Source organism: Scyliorhinus canicula, chromosome 3 (assembly GCF_902713615.1).
Source record: "Scyliorhinus canicula chromosome 3, sScyCan1.1, whole genome shotgun sequence".
NCBI lineage: Eukaryota > Metazoa > Chordata > Chondrichthyes > Carcharhiniformes > Scyliorhinidae > Scyliorhinus > Scyliorhinus canicula.
Window position 1 is genome coordinate 242,951,595 of NC_052148.1, and position 18,895 is coordinate 242,970,489.

General features: G+C 45.3%; 1 protein-coding gene across 6 annotated transcripts in view; it reads left to right on the forward strand.

Annotated features, from left to right (window-relative positions):
• Positions 1-18,895, forward strand: part of LOC119963413 (ETS-related transcription factor Elf-2-like) — a 185,868-nt gene that overhangs the window by 93,576 nt on the left and 73,397 nt on the right. For 3 of the 6 annotated variants that reach the window (XM_038792493.1, XM_038792495.1, XM_038792494.1), the window contains exon 2: positions 11,395-11,775. The exons of 1 other annotated variant lie outside the window; for it this stretch is intronic. In XM_038792493.1, the coding sequence (XP_038648421.1) occupies positions 11,698-11,775 (78 nt within the window). In that variant the 5' untranslated portion in view covers positions 11,395-11,697. The remainder of the gene's footprint in view (positions 1-11,394; positions 11,776-18,895) is intronic. 2 more of the 6 variants (XM_038792497.1, XM_038792498.1) reach the window with 2 other exon arrangements.

Genomic DNA, 18,895 nt, shown 5'->3' on the forward strand with positions numbered 1-18,895 from the left:
CCAAGTTTATAATCGGACTGCTTTCTATAGAGTAACACTTTTTTTCTGCACTTGGTGGATTTGGCCCTACATTTGATCCAATAAAGATGGGAAAGGTCTTGTTAAAGGTGGGAAAACTCCTCATTTTCCCCCCTTGAACCCATATAGCATACATGAATATTGCCCGAATAATCTTTATTAGTGTCACAAGTAGGCTTACATTACACTGCAGTTAAGTTACTGTGAAAATCTCCTAGTCGCCACACTAGCGCCTGTTCGGGTACACTGAGGGAGAATTCAAAATGTCCAATTCACTGAACAAGCACGTCTTTTGGGACTTGTGGGAGGAATCCGGAGCACCCGGAGGAAACCTGTGCAGACTCCACACAGACACTGACCCAAGCGAGAATTGAGCCTGGGACCCTGGAGCTGTGAAGCAACAGTGCTAACCACTGTGCTATCATGCATATAGCGAGAGAGCTGTGTCAAAAAGATACTGGCAGCGTTATCCGAAGACCGTAATCTATCTTTGGGCTTCGGGTAACATCTAAAACCAGAACTGCAAAGTTCTCATGGTTTGTAAACTTGCTCTGAACCATGAGATTAGGTTACAATGCAGCTTTTAATGGGCTCCCTGTGGCTTGTTGAAAATAATTACTGATCCTGGAGCTTTCAATGCAAAACGTTCCATGCCATAATTTTTGTGAGGATCTGAAGTCTGCATGCAGATCCAAGTGCTGTCGAAAGAAAAGTATTAAAGTCCTCCGTGATCTCATTACGGCAGGTTTATTGGGATATTACTTGTGATATGCAAGGGAAGCACGTACTGGGGGAAAATATTTTCTTTGAACTGTGCAACAAAATCCCGACCGCATTGTTTATACACTATTTTGGTTGAACTGCCAGAGGGAAATTTTCCCCGACATGAATTATATAGTTATAAATAATCTTTTGTCCCTGTATGCGATTGGATAAATATTTAGGACTTCAAATATTTTTAGTGCTTCTGTGCCATATTGTGCTTTTACGTTCTGTTGTGAAGTACCTTGGAATGCTTTATTGTGTTAAAGGTACTTTTTTTTGTCCTTGGGATGGGCATGTCACTGGCTCGGCCAGCATTTTTATTGCACATGCTTAATTACCCTTGAGAAAGTGTTGGTGAACCGCCACCTTGAATTGGTGCAGTCCAGTTCCAGGTTTTTGACCCAGTGACAATGGGGTTGCTAAATGCAGTGTTTCCAGGTTGGGATTGTGTGTGGGTTGGATGGGAGCTTGCAGATGGAGGGTATGGTGCATGGAGGGTTCCCATGCGTCTGCTGCTCTTTCCCTTCCAGTTGGGAGAAGTCATGGATTTGGAAGGTGCTGTTGAAGGAGTCTTTGTGAGCTATATGAATGTAGGCTGCTGTTTTGTAATTGGGCTCCCCTAGTTTTGACTGGGTCGCTCATTATGCCAGCCAGATTCCAGCATTAAGCTGTTTCAGAGCATGGTAGCCATGATGTGGAGATGCCGGCGTTGGACTGGGGTTAGCACAGTCAGAAGGCTTACAACACTAGGTTAAAGTCCAACAGGTTTGTTTAAAATCACTAGCTTTCAGAACGCAGCTCCTTCCTCAGGTGATTTGAAACAAACCTGTTGGGACTTTAACCTGGTGTTGTAAGACTTCTTACTCCGAGCATGGTGATAGCTTCCCTTTTATTTTTGTTATGTTTAAATTAGTGAATTCTGATGGCATCCTGGTGGGTGTAGGTGGAGGGGGGTGGGCTCACAACCAGAACTGACCCCGTCCCCTTTCTCCTGTCCACTGTCCAATAGGAGTTATGTTTAAAAAATAAATAAAAAAATTTAGAGTACCCAATTATTTTTTCCAATTAAGGGACAATTTTAGCACGGCCAATACACCTATCCTGCACATCTTTGGTTTGTGGGGGTGAGAAACATGCAGACACGGGGAGAATGTGCAAACTCCACACGGACAGTGACCCAGGGCCAGGATTGAACCCAGGTCCTTGGCGCTGTGAGGCAGCAATGTTAACCAAGTCCAATAGGAGTTGATGGATCTTCGCACTCTTGCCAATCCTGCTCTCCTACATATCCCTGAATAGTAATTTCTTTATCGATGGTGGTTGTGCCTTCTGCTTCTATCAGCCCTAAGCCCTGGAATTCCCACCTTCAAACATCTGCCTGCTTTTCCTCTTTTACGGTGCTCCTTTAAAATGCCTTCAACCACATTTGTGGTCACCTGTGTTGGGCTACGATGTCAGCTCTATAATAAGAACCAGAAAGCAAGTCTTGAGTTCTTAGACTCCCAAGTTTATTGTGTTCAGTAATCACTTCTCCCACAACACCAGTGTCACCTGTATCCCCCTTTGTATTTGGTGCTGTCTATTAAACAATTGCAACCCCAATTCCAACTTAAGTACAGGAAACATTAATTCTTTCCCGAGAACCTACCCTAATATCTCACTGTGGCTTAGTGCCAAATTGTGTTTCGATGATACTCCGGATGACATGCCTTGAAGTCTTTTACCACATAAAAGGGGCCAGAGGTGCAAGTTTTTCATTACTATCCTCTCCCTACCTAAAGGATATTGAGGCAATTTGGGCTGAGGGACTGAGGCAGCTAAGTAGTAGAGAATCAATATCCCCTTCCATTCAATGATGGATAGGTTCTCTATAAATGCAAGTAAATTCTATGTAAATGTTTATGTAAAGTCTATCACAGCCTCAAGACTTTATACTTTAAAAAGAAAATCACTTCATTGTTTGTATTCAGCGTGGAATGTAGGCAACAGTTTCTATCATACTCATTTTGTGAGCTGCAAAGATTGCAAGAGGAGGTTGCTGGATGTTTTTTTCTGGTTAAAGTGCTGTCAAGTGTTTGCAGATATTTTATTTTGTTTTATCGCTGTTGTCTATGGTATAATGGCATAAATCGATATGTAGCACTGGGATACCGGTCACTGCTTTTTGCAGTGAAGGACAGTTTGTGTTTGAGTGGTGATTTATCTGTTCATGGTTAAATAGCTGCACCTAATCTCTTGTAATTTTCCTTATTGGAAACCAGTGAGGAATCTATATTAATTAAAAGCAACTTACTGCGGATGCTGGAATCTGAAACAAAAGAGAAAATGCTGGAAAATCTCAGCACGTCTGGCAGCATCTGTAGGGAGAGAAAATCTATATTTACTGATTTTCCGTGTTAGCCGAGTTGCAGAATAGGACCTAAACGTGTACAGATGTTGAGGGCTTTATTCTTTTATTTTGCCTTTTTAGAAAGGCACAGTGTAGACTAACTACTTCAAGTCCAGCTGGACTGAATTCAAGCTATGCAGATTTAAAATGGGCATCATTAACTCGAATGAAGTATTTTAAATCCTAACATGGCCTTTGCCTAAAACGACTTTTGAGTGGGATGGTGTTTACTGATTTGCAACTTGTACTGTGCTCCATTCAGGATAGCAGAGCTCTTTGCCAGGTTCTCTTCTGCAACACACTCTGATCACTACAGGAAGAAAGTTTATCAGCACTGGGCAAGTGTCTCTGTCAGGTTATTGACCTCGGCAGAAGGGTCTACCCGAAGTCCAGCATGAATTAAGAGGCGGTCAAACTGCATCAGTACTACAGCTGTAGTCAAAATGCAGCCTCATCCAAGAGTCCAGTCACTAAATGTCTGGAGGCATTAACGCAAACAGAGTTAGACAGCAATCTGGAAGCTGCAGCCACAGGACATCGAGATTGCCACTGGGTTTCAATCTCACTCTTGACGTCTGAAGTCTGTAACTCTCTCGGGGAGGTTGGTTTGACCTGGCCCCTGGCAGGAATTGAAGTAGAATAATGCAGGTGAGAGACTTGGTACTGGTAAACCTGCTTTCCTTGAATCCTAATGCTTTGACCACGCTTTTGGTCATCTGTATTGATACCTCCCTCTGTAGCTCCGTGCTAAATATTTTCCGCCAACGCACCGTGACAGGCCTGGAGATGTTTTACTACATTCATTGCAAGTTGTTGTTGACACAGCGGTAATCGTGTAGTCCATTGAAACAGTGTGGCTCTCTAACAATCATGTTGTGGGGGTGGGGGGGGGGGGGGGTGGGGGGTGGGGGGTGGTGGGGGGGGGGGGGTTTGATCGTGGGCTGGATGTGAGGGATGGACGGTGAGGTTAACTCCTGATGGAATCAGCAACTGGTGTCACTTGCTGAATGAAGCTATAAAGCTCGTCCAATTGGCTCCCCTTTTGGATGAGATATTGAATGGCGACTCTTGGTCGCTTGAAACTACTGAAGGAATGTTCCATCAGTGCCCAAGTCAACTTTTCTGCCTCGCCAAATGTCACCCAAATAATGAACAGGTGGCCATTTAATTTCCTGTTTCTGGGACATTGGTGGCGCAGAATAGGTACTGCATTCCGCTACAGTAATTCACTGTGAGAGAGTTTGGAAATATATCCTGGATGTGACGATATAAATGCACGTGAAGCCTTGCAATATCTTTTTGTCAGCAGCAGATATCGCTCAAGTACTTGGTACTTGAATTATGTTCTTAGTGGCAGAAAATCAATCCCACACAATTTCTTTTCTTTCGGTTACTTAATATTTACAGCACAAAAGCAGATTTTTTTTCTTTGGGTCGAACGTGTCCACTGTTGTTTTATACCCTTTATGCCTCCCGCTTACCCTCATTCACCAAACTTCATTAGCACTCCTTCTATTTCATTCTCCCTTGTGTGCCTATCTAGCTTCCCCCTAAATGCATTTATGTTGTTCAGTTCAACATATTCTTTTTTTTTTAAATTTAGATTAGCCAATTATTTTTTCCAATTAAGGGGCAATTTAGCGTGGCCAATCCACCTGCTCTGCACATTTTTGGGTTGTGGGGGCGAAACCCACGCAGACACGGGGAGAACGTGCAAACTCCACACGGACAGTGACCCAGAGCCGGGATCGAACCTGGGACCTCAGCGCCGTGAGGCGGTTGTGCTAACCACTAGGCCACCGTGCTGCCCTAGTTCAACATATTCTAACCATGGGATTTAAACCGTGGGCAAATATGTGACCACATAGTTAGAAAAAAACTGGAAACTTCTTTCACTGCCTCTGTGCTGAACTTCTACTTTGTAAAAACTGAAATTTGTCCAGCACTGCAACTCCCTTGGTGTTTAGTTTGATGGAGTTGTGTGCTGGACGGTTGAGGAGTGTTGAATGTTGGGTTCTTGTTAATCTTTATTTCTGCCCTTTTGACTTCTTGCACAATGTTGAGTGCAAAGTGTGTGTTGATCTTTTCAACATGCTGTGATGAACATTTATTGTATTATAGGTATTTGGGCAAGTAAGGGTTAAAGGCCTGGGTTAGTATGTGTGTTGTGATATTTTTAAAAATCCTGTTTTTGAAAGGCAGCAGACACTTTGTGGAGACAGGTGCAATTAAAGCATTGTAAAAGTTAGATCATTCATTCCAGCCAGGGATGGTGTTTGCTGAAGTTGGACTAATGGAATTTTGTTTATGTTCAGAGGGTTCCCTGGAGTGTAGAAAATTAGAGACATTGGGCGCGACTTAACGGGATAGAAACGAGTCCCGTTCTGGGGGCATTTAGCTGGGTGTTTCTCGGCACTGCAGACCCTGCTATTTAATGGAACTTTGCCATTTTGTTTAGCCTCAGCAGGGAACATCCAGTCGAGCTTGCACTTGCATCATTTCCTGCAATGTCAAGCTCTGCTTGCCAGTGCAGGAAAGTATTTACGAATCAGGGTGCCATTTTTATATGCTGCCTCGATCTCTTCCCCCCCCCCCCCCCCTCCTCCCAATGCACCCAACGTACCTCTTACAGGCTCCTCCAGCCCCCTCCTCACTCCACCTCTTAAGGGCAAGGCACCCACTGGGCTTGATCCCTGGCACGGGCAACCTGCCACCCAGGAATACTGTCAGTGCCAGGGTGGCACTGCCAGCATGCTAGGTAGCACCATCAAGGTGCCAGGCTGGGAGTGCAAGGTACCCAGGTGTCAGCGGGAGTGTGAGGGTACTACTCTGGGTAGAGCCCAACCACCTAGGGGTCACTAATGGTCTGGGAGACCCCACCCCTCAGGTGCCATTAGCCTGGTCCACGTCTGTGAAAACCAGTGCTAAACGGCACCCTAACGAGGACTCCCAGGTGCGGCCATTAGGTCCCGGGCCCTGGGAGAATACGGTGGAGACATATATATTTAAATGAGTCAATGGCTCACTTAAATATGTTAATCTGGACTTCACCCAGCAAGGGCGAGATCCGAAGTGCAAAGTCTCTTGAGACGTTTCGACGCTGTGAATCACGCGAGCGGTTTAAATGGCCTCGTCCCGTCACCCATGTTCGACGTGACGAGGCCATGAAATCGCGCCCACTATGATTAGTTTTAGTAAGAAGATGTAGTTAATGGGAGAAGCCAGGGGCTGAAGCAGTCAGCTGTTGAGATTTAAGTTTATAAAGAAGTTGATTTTTAGATTGGGATGTGACCAGAGAAGCAGCTGACCTCAACGCAGTGAGTTTGGATCTGTCCTTGGGTAGACTAGCCGTTTCTGGGGAAAAACAGTTCAGTTAAAAGATTTGACTGGGGCCAGACCAGACAAGTGGCTATTCACAAGGCAGTGAGTTAGAGATTTGCCTGTGTACAGGACAGCAGCAGAGTCTCAGGCTGGCATTGGAACAGTAGTTTGAGACAGGAAAGAACCTGAAGCTGGTTCTTGAAGGATCTCTTCTCAAAGTGGTTTACCCGATACATCTGTTTACAGCAAGTATCCCTGAGTCTGCTAACTGTATTTAAAAGTGGATTTTGACCTGAGATGGATTTTTTTTGAGTGAAAATAAAAATAGCAGCTAGGATTGTTCTTTGTATTGTATTTATAAGCATTATTTAACTGGTAATTGAAAGCTATTGCCTTTATGAAGTTAATACTGTGTTGGTAATAAAGCTTGTTTTAATACACCATATCCCTATTTGTGTATGGAATTACTCCTGGAGTGAAATATCCTTTCCTCCTAGTCTTCCAAATTAAAAAAAAAAATATTGGTGTTTCTGTCCGGTATCCTAGCAGCTGCTGGAGTCTGGTCTGGAATCATAATAATGGTTTGCTTTCACTCTGAGGTGATGAGCCAGTGCACACGGCTGTTCTATATCATCGAAGGAATTACAAGAAAGGTTACAGCTCTGAAGAAGACTATTTGGTCTGTTGTGCCCGTGTCGGCTTTCTGCAACAGCGATCCACCTGATCCCATTCCTCTGTCTTTACTCCCTAGAATGGCACCTATTTTTCCCTCCTGATAATGAACCAGTTCTGCTTTGATAGCCATCACTGAGGGTGGCATGGTAGCACAGTGGTTAGCACTGTTGCTTCACAGCTCCAGGGTCCCATGTTCGATTCCCGATTTTGAGTAACTGTATGTGGGGAGTCTGCACGTTCCCCCTGCATGGGTTTCCTCCGGGTGCTCCGGTTTCCTCCCACAGTCCAAAGATGTGCAGGTTGGGTGGATTGGCCATGTTAAATTGTCCTTGGTGTCCAGAAAGGTCAAGTGGGGTTACTGGGATACGTGGCTGGGGTGGCGGTGTGGGCTTAAGTAGGGTGCCCTTTCCAAGGGCCGGTGCAGACTCGATGGCCCGAATGGCCTCCTCCTGCACTGTAAATTCTATGAATCTGCCTCCAGCACATTTTCAGGCCATGCAGTCCAGATATTAACAACTCTGCCTAAAAACAAAGGTTTTCCTCGTGTCGCTTCTGCCTATAAGCTGAAAACTGAGCAAATGACCAAGGTTGACCTGTTGAAGCTGGGGTGATAGCTGTAGTTAACAACATTTTTGTTAAATCATCCATTTTTTTTAGGTTTACTACGAATGGGATGTGGAGTTCTTCTTAAACTGGCTGAAGCTTGTAGTCTGGTGGCCAGTGGCTATTTAAAGGGGGTGAGCGTTACCGGTGTGGATGAGGAGGCTGGTAAGATGAATCATGGGTGTTGGTGGCTGGCGCGAGCACTGCCAATATTGCGCTCTGGGCAGGGGACCGAGCCAACCTCCTCAGAAGTCGCAGAAAAAAAGTTTGAACCATTCACTCTGACCAGGCAGCCAGGAGCAGGACCAGCACAACTGATGGTAATGTGAGGTTGGGAGCTTTAGGTGATTAGAACAAGTGCTCCATCCATCAATGAGCTATTGTCTGGCTTAACTCCAATATTCTTGAATTTAAATAGGGATGGGACAAAAAAAGGTGGTGCACAAGAAGCTAGATTTGATGGGTTTTTTCTTGGAGGATTGTGGATCTGTTGCACGTTACAGTTTTGGTGATGGTGGAGGGGGGCTGGTCAGGGGGCCAGTGGAGAAGCTATGGGGGGATTTAAATACGATAATTTCAAATTGGACTTTTTAGACAACCAGGACTGTTCAATTTGGGAACAATCTGATTCCCTTGTTGGTAGCAACCTTCTACTTCTGGTTTTCCTACACCTTTTCACACAGCCTTCATGTATTTGTGGTGTGTTGTCGTTCTGCATTCAAATTGTCTCGATAAATACTGAGTTACGGACGAGGAATTTTAAAAAAAATGTAAGAGTATTTGATTCTTTTTTTTTTCCAATTAAGGGGCAATTTAGTGTGGTAAATTCACCTACCCTGCACATCTTTGGGTTGTGGGGGTGAAACCCATGCACACGGGGAGAATGTGCAAACTCCACACGGACAGTGACCCAGGGCCGGGATCGAACCTGGGTCTTCAGCGCCGTGAGGCAGCAGTGCTAACCACTGTGCCGCCATGCCACCCATTGCTGAGGAGGAATGAGAGGCTAAAGCAAATGGATTTAGCTGCAGGCAGACCTCAGACGTACGACACAATTGGTTCCTGAAAACCATTTTGCAAGTCAAAATATCATAAATTGGAATCAATTTTCCCTTGGAACAGTGGTATAAATGGGGGATTGGTTCCTGAGCTACAGAATCCCTACAGTGCTGCAGAGGCCATTCGGCCCATTGAGTCTGCACCCACCCTCCAAAAGAACACTCTACCTAGGCCGACTCCCCCGCTCCACGTGTTGATCATGGCCAAACCACTGAACCTGCACATCATGGGAGAACGTGCAAACTCCACACAGTCGCCCAAGGTCAGTTACACCAAAAATGTCAACAGAATAAAATGTTTGTTTCTAACCGAAGTAAGACTGTTCAACCTGTCCAGTCATACAGATGGGCAGCGCAGAAGGACAGTGCGCGTGTATGAACATGCTGGTGTGGCACTGAAAAGAGAAAACCGATGCTGTAAAGGCGACACGGGGTGGCAATTTTTAAAGGTTGTAAGTGCCGTTCATCATATTTGAACGCTGTGAAGTCGAGGACTGCCTGTACTCTTAGTTTTAACTTTTGAGTTGTAAAAATAAATCTGCTTGCTGGGAAACTGTTACATTTAATATAGCAGTTCAAAAATAGAAATTGAGACCAACTACAGATGCAGTGTTTCCAGGGTTATTCAGGAAGGAGCTGCGAATTTAAAATTGAAGCACAAAAGTTAATTTTGGTTCTTTCCCTTTCTCCTTTATGTGATGCCTACAAAAGGCATCAAGTTAACGATTGGCTATGTTGCCCCCTAATGCACTGTAAAACGCGCGTGGTCCTTTAGTTTATTCTGAACTGCACTCGGGAACCTTTTGACATCTGCAACTTAGCAGATCAGGTGTAAAAACTGCAAGCAGTGCTAAGTAAGCCCAGTGCATATCAGGGCAGTATTGCAGTATAAAGGTCATTCCTTTATATATGAATGTTTTCATGAATTAGACTTTTTGCCTCCTGTTACTTGCCATTTGTAGCAGTACAACACAGAATTTAATCAAGTAAATGGAATTACTCTGCTTTCTAGCCTCACTCACGGTGTTGATCCGAAACATAGCATTTCTCGGAAGCATTCAGCGCCCATATGCAGATAGACCTGGACAACATTCAGGCTTGGGTTGACAAGTAACAAGTATTTATATGGCTAGTCCAGGTCCATTTCTGGTCAATGGTAACCCCCAGGATGTTGCTAGTGGAGGATTCAGCGATGGTAATGCCATTGAATGTCAAGGGGTGACATTCTCTTTGGTTGGCGATGGTAATTGCCAGGCACTGTGTGGCAAGAATGTTACTTGTCACTTAACAGCCCAAGCCTCAATGTTGTCCAGGTCTTTCAGCATATGGACACTGAATGCTTCAGAGAAATGCCATGACAGGATTTGCTTTGGATCAAGACCGCGAGGCTACAAGAACAGATCAGAGGCTGGGAATCTGCGGAGAATAACTCGCCTCTTGAATCTCCAGAGCCTGTCCACCATACATAAGATCAGGGGTGGGATGCAAGGTACAAGTCAGGAGTGGGATGCAATACTCTCCGCTTGCCCCCAACAATGCTCGAGGAGAAGCTTTATACCATCCAATACAAAGCATCCTGCTTTATTGGCACCCCACGCACAAACATTCACTCCCTCCATCCTGATGCATAGTGGCAGCAGTGCAGTGCGTACCATCTACAAGATGAACTACAGGAACTCAACAAGGTTCCTTAGACATCATCTCCTGACCCACAACCACTGCTGTCTAGAAGGACAAGGGCAACAGATGCATGGGAACCCCACCATCTGCAAGTTCCCCTCCGGGCCTAGCACCATCTCGATTTGGAATGATATCACTGATCCTTTTCTGTTGCTGGATCAATATTCTGGAACTCCCTCCCTAATGGAACTTCCTAATAGCACTGTGGGTATACCTTCACCACGTGGACTGTAGCAGCTCAAGAAAGCAGCTCACCACCACCACCTTTTCAAGGGCAATTACGGATAGGCAATAAACAATGCTGCCCAAGCCAGTGACACTCGCATCCTGCGAAAGAATTTTTAAAAAAAAGAGAAATTATAAATTAGTTCGGCACGGTCAAATTTTATGGTGACTCCCTAACTTTGTTTTGAGGGCTGTATTTTTTATAAAAGCACTGAGGGTATTAACCTTCAGCACCACTGAAGTTTAATTGTGTGTTAAATAGCGTTGATGAAGTGGAACAACTCCCATCAATTATCTGATCTGAATAATCTTTAAAGCCCTTTCTCTGCAGAGCTTGTTGTAATGTTTCTGTGACCTGTGGGCATTCTACTCACTGGTGCCCTCTGTTGTTCTTCAGTTAAAAAGATAAGTTAAAATATAAGTATAACTAGTGTTTCACACAACTTGGCAAGAAATTTCAACAACACTCAACAATACTGATCATTTTTTTAAGGTATAAGTAGAGTTTAGATACATGGAAGTGCTGAGTTACGCATGCTTCCAGCCTTATTACCACAAGAACATCAAATTTCAAAAGTATGACATTAGAAACGTAATTTTACTTCCTTTGTGGCCTTCGAAAGCAGACTAAACGAACCCACTTTTCTTGTTCTTTTGCAGGTACCAGGTACCTTTCGCAGAGGTTCGCTTAACTGGAATGACATTTTCCTCCATTCATAAGCTGAGAAAGTGGGATCCAGAAAGGAAAGGTGCTCCGGGGGGACTTATTTCTGTGCTGCACAATTTTTCTGTGTGTGAGTGTGTGCTAGGTTTTGAAGAACACTTCTTCTGTTAAGTGCTGTATGATTCTATATGTGTCCAAAGGGAAAGGGTCTTTTTAGTTTTGGCACACTCTGAGTGCAGCACACTGTTCTGTGAGGAAGGTTTGTTTACAGCACCCATAGAGGCCCCGGGGAATGTGCTATGACATCAGTGGTGGTGGATAGTGGAGGCCTGGTGTTTGACTTTACCAGTAATGGAATGGAGAACCATCAGCAACAGGTCAGCAAAGGGGCATCCCCCCTCTTTCTTTTTTTTTGACAAATATCATGCTTCTGTCCTATTTGGCTATTACGTATATGCTACCTTTTACACCATTCTTTCGGACTTGTTTGTATTTCTGAAATATTGTATGCCTTATACAGAGTTCACCAAATCAAAACTGTTTTGCTTCACAATGTAACTTGTGTGCCTTTTGCAATGTGTGTGCCTGAGTACACAACTGCTCACTTTCCTCACGTGTTAGCTCCGTATGGGACAGTATACAGAACTGACTGAATTTATTCACACTGCTATTATCCACCAGAATCTTTATGGAGGTTGAGGCATAATTTCCCCCCCAAATTAGTTTAAATAGAGTTGAAGCTTTTCAGTTGATTTTGTGTAGATAGTGGGTTCTTGGTCAAACTAGGTATCTGGTTTTGCAGCAACCAGCAGAATTTACTCATTGTCGGAGCTTTGACGTTTAAATTTACGTTTTATCAGTTACAGCAGGAGTCTGAGCTGATGGGGGCTGTCAAAGTCTGATTGCTGACAGTTTTTGGTGAATGTTTCCCTGTGAAACTCTGACTTGTAATGGGTCTCATTTGAACATGCAGGGGACTTGATTAGGTAATCTCCATTACCAAGGCTTCCTTGGTGACACGGTGTCTTCCACCGAGAAAGACCAGGGCACCAGATGCAGAAGGACTCCATCCAAGTTTGTGCGGAAGTCACAAACCATCCTAATTGGACATATGTCACCATTCTTTCATCATCACTGGGGTAAAATCCTGGAACTCCCTATCGATGTAGAATAATCATAAGCAACTCACTTGCCTCTTAAGTCCGAAGGTTTTTGGGTTTAAATCCACTCCAGGACTTAAGCATGTGACCTAATCTGTTTGGGAAACAAATTTTGGAAAGGTGCTGAAGTCACCGGGGAGCAGTCATGGGTGACTTCAACTTCCCAAATATTGAGTGGAAACTCTTTAGATCAAATAGTTTGGATGGGGTGGTGTTTATGCAGTGTGTCCAGGAAGTTTTTCGAACACAGTATGTAGATTGTCCGACCAGAGGGGAGGCCATATTGGATTTGGTACTTGGTAATGAACCAGGGCAGGTGATAGATTTGTTAGTGGGGGAGCATTTTGGAGATAGTGGCCACAATTCTGTGACTTTCACTTTAGTAATGGAGAAGGATAAGTGTGTGCAACAGGGCAAGGTTTACAATTGGGGAAGGGTAATGCTGTCAGACAAGAACTGAAGTGCATGAGTTGGGAACATAGGCTGTCGGGGAAGGATACAATTGAAATGTGGAATCTGTTCAAGGAACAGATAACTACGTGTCCTTGATATGTATGTCCCTGCCATGCAGGGAAGAGATGGTCGAGTGAGGGAACCATGGTTGACAAGAGAGGTTGAATGTCTTGTTAAGAGGAAGAAGGATACTTATGTAAGGCTGAAGGGATACAAGATAGCCAGGAGGGAACTGAAGAAAGGGATTAGGAGAGCTAAGAGAGGGCATGAAAAATCTTTGGCGGGTAAAATCAAGGAAAACCCCAAGGCCTTTTACACATGTGAGAAATATGAGAATGACTAGAGTGAGGGTAGGTCCGATCAAGGACAGTTGCGGGAGATTGTGTCTGAAGAGATAGGAGAGGTCTTGAACAAATACTTTTCTTCAGTATTTATGAATGAGAGAGGCCATATTGTTGGAGAGGACAGTGTGAAACAGAGTGGTAAGATCGAGGAGATACTTGTTAGGAAGGAAGATATGTTGGGCATTTTGGAAAAACTTGAGGATAGACAAGTCCCCTGGGCCTGACGGGATATATCCAAGGATTCTATGGGAAGAAAGAGATGAAATTGCAGAGCCGTTGGCAATGATCTTTTCGTCCTCACTGTCAACAGGGGGTGGTACCAGGGGATTGGAGAGTGGTGAATATCGTCCCCTGTTCAAAAAAGGGAATAGGGATAACCCTGGGAATTACAGACCAGTTTGTCTTACTTCGGTGGTAGGCAAATAATGGAAAAGGTACCGAGGGATAGGATTTCTGAGCATCTGGAAAGACGCTGCTTGATTAGGGATAGTCAGCACGGATTTGTGAGGGGTAGGTCTTGCCTCACAAGTCTTATTGAATTCTTTGAGGAGGTGACCAAGCACGTGGATGAAGGTAAAGCAGTGGATGTAGTGTACATGGATTTTAGTAAGGCATTTGATAAGGTTCCCCATCGTAGGCTTATACAGAAAGTAAGGAGGCATGGGCTAGTGGGGAATTTGGCCAGTTGGATAACAAACTGGCTAGCCGATAGAAGTCAGAGAGTGGTGGTGGATGGCAAATATTCAGCCTGGAGCCCAGTTGCCAGTGGCGTACCGCAGGGATCAGTTCTGGGTCCTCCGCTGTTTGTGATTTTCATTAATGACTTGGATGAGGGAGTTGAAGGGTGGGTCAGTAAATTTGCAGTCTATACGAAGATTGGTGGAGTTGTGGATAGTGAGGAGGGCTGTTGTCGGCTGCAAAGAGACATAGGATGCAGCGCTGAGCTGAGAAGTGGCAGATGGAGTTTAACCCTGAAAAGTGAGAGGTTGTCAATTTTGGAAGGCCAAATATGAATGCGGAATACAGGGTTAATGGTAGGGTTCTTGGCAATGTGGAGGAGCAGAGAGATCTTGGGGTCTATGTTCATAGATCTTGGAAAGTTGCCACTCAAGTGATTAGAGCTGTGCAGAAGGCCTATAGTGTGCTAGCGTTCATTAGCAGAGAGATTGAATTTGAGAGCCGTGAGGTGATGATGCAGCTGTACAAAACCTTGGTCAGGCCACATTTGGAGTACTGTGTGCAGTTCTGGTCACTTAATTTTAGGAAGGATGTGTTAGCTTTGGAAAAGGTGCAAAGGCGATTTACCAGGATGTTGCTTGGAATGGAGAGTAGATCTTATGAGGAAAGGTTGAGGGTGCTAGGCCTTTTCTCATTAGAATGGAGAAGGATGAGGGGCGACTTGATAGAGGTTAATAAGATGATCAGGGGAATAGATAGAGTAGACAGTCAGAGACTTTTTCCTCGGGTGGAACAAACCATTACAAGGGGACATAAATTTAAGGTAAATGGTGGAAGATATAGGGGGGATGTCAGAGGTAGGTTCTTTACTCAGAGAGTAATGGGGGCATGGAATGCACTGCCTGTGGAAATAGTTGAGTCGGAAACATTAGGGACCTTCAAGCGGCTATTGGATAGATACATGGATTACGGTAGAATGCTGGGGTATAGATTGATTTGTTCTTAATCTAGGACAAAAGCTCGGCACAACACCGTGGGCCGAAGGGCCTGGTCTGTGCTGTATTTTCTAAGTTCTGTGTCCTAACCTGGCATTGCATTGAAATACTGAAGAAGAGCTCCATTGGTCGAGTCACCGCCGTTTGGATGCCACATTAAATCTCCATCTTTACTTTGATCTTGTGGTACTTTACTACTCAAAGAGCCAGCATTCCTGAACCAACGTCAGCAGAATGATTAACTCGTTATTGTTTCACTTGGTGGTTGTGGAACCTGGTGTGCCAATTGGCTGTTCTGAATGCTTGCGTTGTAAAGTTCACTGTCAGTCTATGTGGTAGGAGCAGACGTGATTACTGCCAGTCTTTGATGCCAGTGAGGTAAGGGAAAGGGGAGTGAGGGACCTCCATTGCAACAGATAATGGAAATTCCATTATCACCTTGAACAGCACTTCTGTGCGTAGTTTAGTGATAGATTTTGCATTATGATGTATATTGGAGGGTGATGAAGAATTTGAATGAAACTCATGTTAATGTACATCAACAGTTACCATGCAATGGGAATGAAATGTGTTGTGAAACCATTTAGAATTTCAAATTTTCCTCCTCCTGACGATTGTTTCGACAGGGGGCTGGAGGAGGTAATGTGTGAGTTTCCACCTTTACTTTCTGCCGGATAGAACAGAACACATTTTAGCTGAGGGGTTGTTGACTTGAAACTTTTTGCAGCAAAATACAAACAAGTTGTAGTCATCTCCATAGCACTGAATAGTGGAGGAATGCCATTCCTGTGCGTGTCTGTAAAGTACTAGGGTGTGTCGGGATTTTGCAGAGGGGCGGGGATGTCCGATTGAGGCCTACATTGTATGCTTTCCTCCAGTGGTTGCTGTATCCTTCGAGCAGCATCCTCACTGTTGACTTCCACGTAACTATCATAGAATCATAGAATACCTACAGAGCCGAAGGAGGCCATTTGGCCCATTGAGTCTGCACTAACCCTCTGAAAGAGCACCCTATCCAGGTCCACTCCCCTGCCCTATTCCTGTAACCCCACCTAACCTTTTGGACACTAAGGGACAATTTAGCATGTCCAATCCACCTAACCTGCACATCTTTGGACTGTGGGAGGAAACCGGAGCACCCACAGGAAACTCACGCAGACACGTGGAGAAAGTGGCAACTCCACACAGTCACCCAAGATCAGACGAACCTGGATTCCTGGAGCTGTGAGGCAGCAGTGCTAACCGCTGTGCCACCGTGCTGCCACACGGCTACCCTTATTGGGTAGCCACGAGCTTGTGATTAATTCCAGTTGCCGCTGGACATTAAGAGGATTCCATGAGTAGACTTCTGACTGTTGGCCACCAATAGCCATGGGGCGGAATTCTCCGCAAGGCCCGACTCCGGCGTGAAACCCGGAGAGGTTCACGATGGTGTCAAACGCCTCTCCCGGCCCCCTATTCTCCCCTCCCCCGGGGGGGGATAGGAGGGCCGTACCGGCAAACTTGTCCCTGGCTTCAAGGCCCAGCACGCCAAGAATGACGATGCGACGGCGCCTAATGACGTCAGCCGCGCATGCGTGGGTTGGGCAGCTCAAACCCGCGCATGTGCGGTTGTCGTCTTTCCCCTCCGCTGCCCTGCAAGACGTGGCAGCTTGATCATGCGGGGCGGCAGAGGGGAAAGAGTGCGTCCCCTTGAGATGCCGGCCCGACGATTGGTGGGCACCGATCGCGGGCCCGTCCCCTCCCGAGTACGGTCGTGGTGCTCGATCCCCGATCCGCCCCCCCACAGGCCCCACACTTACCTGGCGCGCCATGTTCACGACGGCAGCGACCAGGTGTGGTTGCCGCCGTCGGGAACGGCAGGCCGCTCGGCCTATCTGGGCCGGAGAATCGCGGGCCACCGTGAAAAACGGCGGCCCGCGTTTCTCCGAGCGGCGTGTCGCAAAACCGGACACGCCATTTTGGGGTGGGGGGGGGTGGGAGAATAGCGGGAGGTGCGGGAGCGGACCTGGTTGCGGAGAATCGCACCCATGGAGTGTGATGGACTCGGGGTTCAAATTCCAATCTCTTCAATCCTAGTGCCGACCAACAAGACACCAAACATGAACGTATGGATTATCTGGTGTCCAAAATCAAAGGCAGGCAGCTGCCTTTTCCTTCTCCCCTTTGACTCGCATTTGCGGCACCTTTCTCTGCATGAGTAATGTTACAAAGATAGTTGTTACATTGGTTAATGCCTGAGGTGATTCAAGAAGCCATCCTGTAATGAATGACAGAATACCCGATTCATTCTAAAATAATTCTGGACAGTGGTTATAATGTGTGCAAATCCACATTTAGAATTTTTCACAAAACTGAATATTTTGCAATGTTTATAATAAAACTCACGTTATTCGTGAGAAGGAAATGTTTCTTTAAAAATGTACTTTTAGATTTCAACCTAGCCATGTTTAATTATCATGTGTGCCCGGTGCTTGTAATTCACCCTCCTGCATTTAATGTATGGTGTGTCATTCAAATCTATATTAACGCCCTGAGCTCATGGGACTCATTACTGGTCAGTGGAATTGTTTTATTTTTTGAGCACTGGGCTTATCAGCATTTGGCAGAGGCACCACTATCGTCGCTCTCTAAACAGACTGGTGTCATTAATAACAGTAAAAGGCAGACCGAAGTGCTTCAAGAGATCTCCTCCCATTATTTACATAAACCCCATGGATATGTTGCACTCCTTCCCTAATAAAATGAAGAGTTAAGCCAGGGAGTGTTCAACAGAATTGTTAAGATGCGGAAAGAGGCCATTTGGCCCATTTGTGTCTGCTCCAGTTCTCCAAACGAGCATTATGACTTTGTGTCATTCCCCTGCCTTTTCCCCATACCCCTGCACATTGTTTCTATTCAAGTAATCATCTAATGCCCTCTTGAATTCTTCAATTGAAGCTGCCTCCACCTCCAGGCAGTGCAATCGAAACCCAAGCAACTTGTGTGAAAATGTTTTATTTCTCCCACCACAGTTCCAGAATTTGCCACTGGTCAAAACAACAGATTATTCAAATCAATTTCCGTTTTAGTCTTGGTTATTTGAAAATGTTGTCAGTAAAAAGGAGATGGGATAACCATTGGAGAGTTCATGGAGGGGTGGCACGGTAGCACAGTGGTTAGAACTGTTGCTTCACAGCGCTAGGGTCGCAGGTCCGATTCCCGGCTTGGGTCACTGTGTGCGCGTAGTCTGCACGTTTTTCCCCGTGGGTTTCCTCTGGGTGCTCCGGTTCCTTCCCACAAGTCCCGAAAGACATGCTGTTAGTTAATTTGGACATCCTGAATTCTCCCCCTGTGCACCCAAACAGGTGGCGGAATGTGGCGACTAGGGACTTTTCACAGTAACTTCATTGCAATGTTAACTTGTGATAATAAGGATTATTATATTATAATAATTATGACTCTCTTAAAGAAAACCTAGCAGCTGGGATGTTTTTGAGTAACCTCTGTCAGCCGTTTGATTATTTTTTTGCGACATGGGTCGGTAAAAGTGGTGTAATAGGGGAGTTATGAAAATTCCATGTCTAGGAAGAGCTTCCTTTCAGTGCCCTTTGGAAAATACGGGACTGCATGGGGCACAATCTGTGACCTTGGAACGACAATTTCTTCCCGCTGAAGCATAAAAATGTTCCAAGTTTTCCCCGGACCGGACTTCCCTTTTCCCGACCCTCGGCACATTGCAACAACTCGGAGCTGGAAAAACCCATCACCTCCCGATTTGCGCTGTTGTAAGAGGCGGGTATGTGCACGGCTTCATGTGAACTGTCAGGATTTCCGACAGATTTGACAAATGACTTCCTCCAACTCGCCCGAGTCCCTTGACGAAGA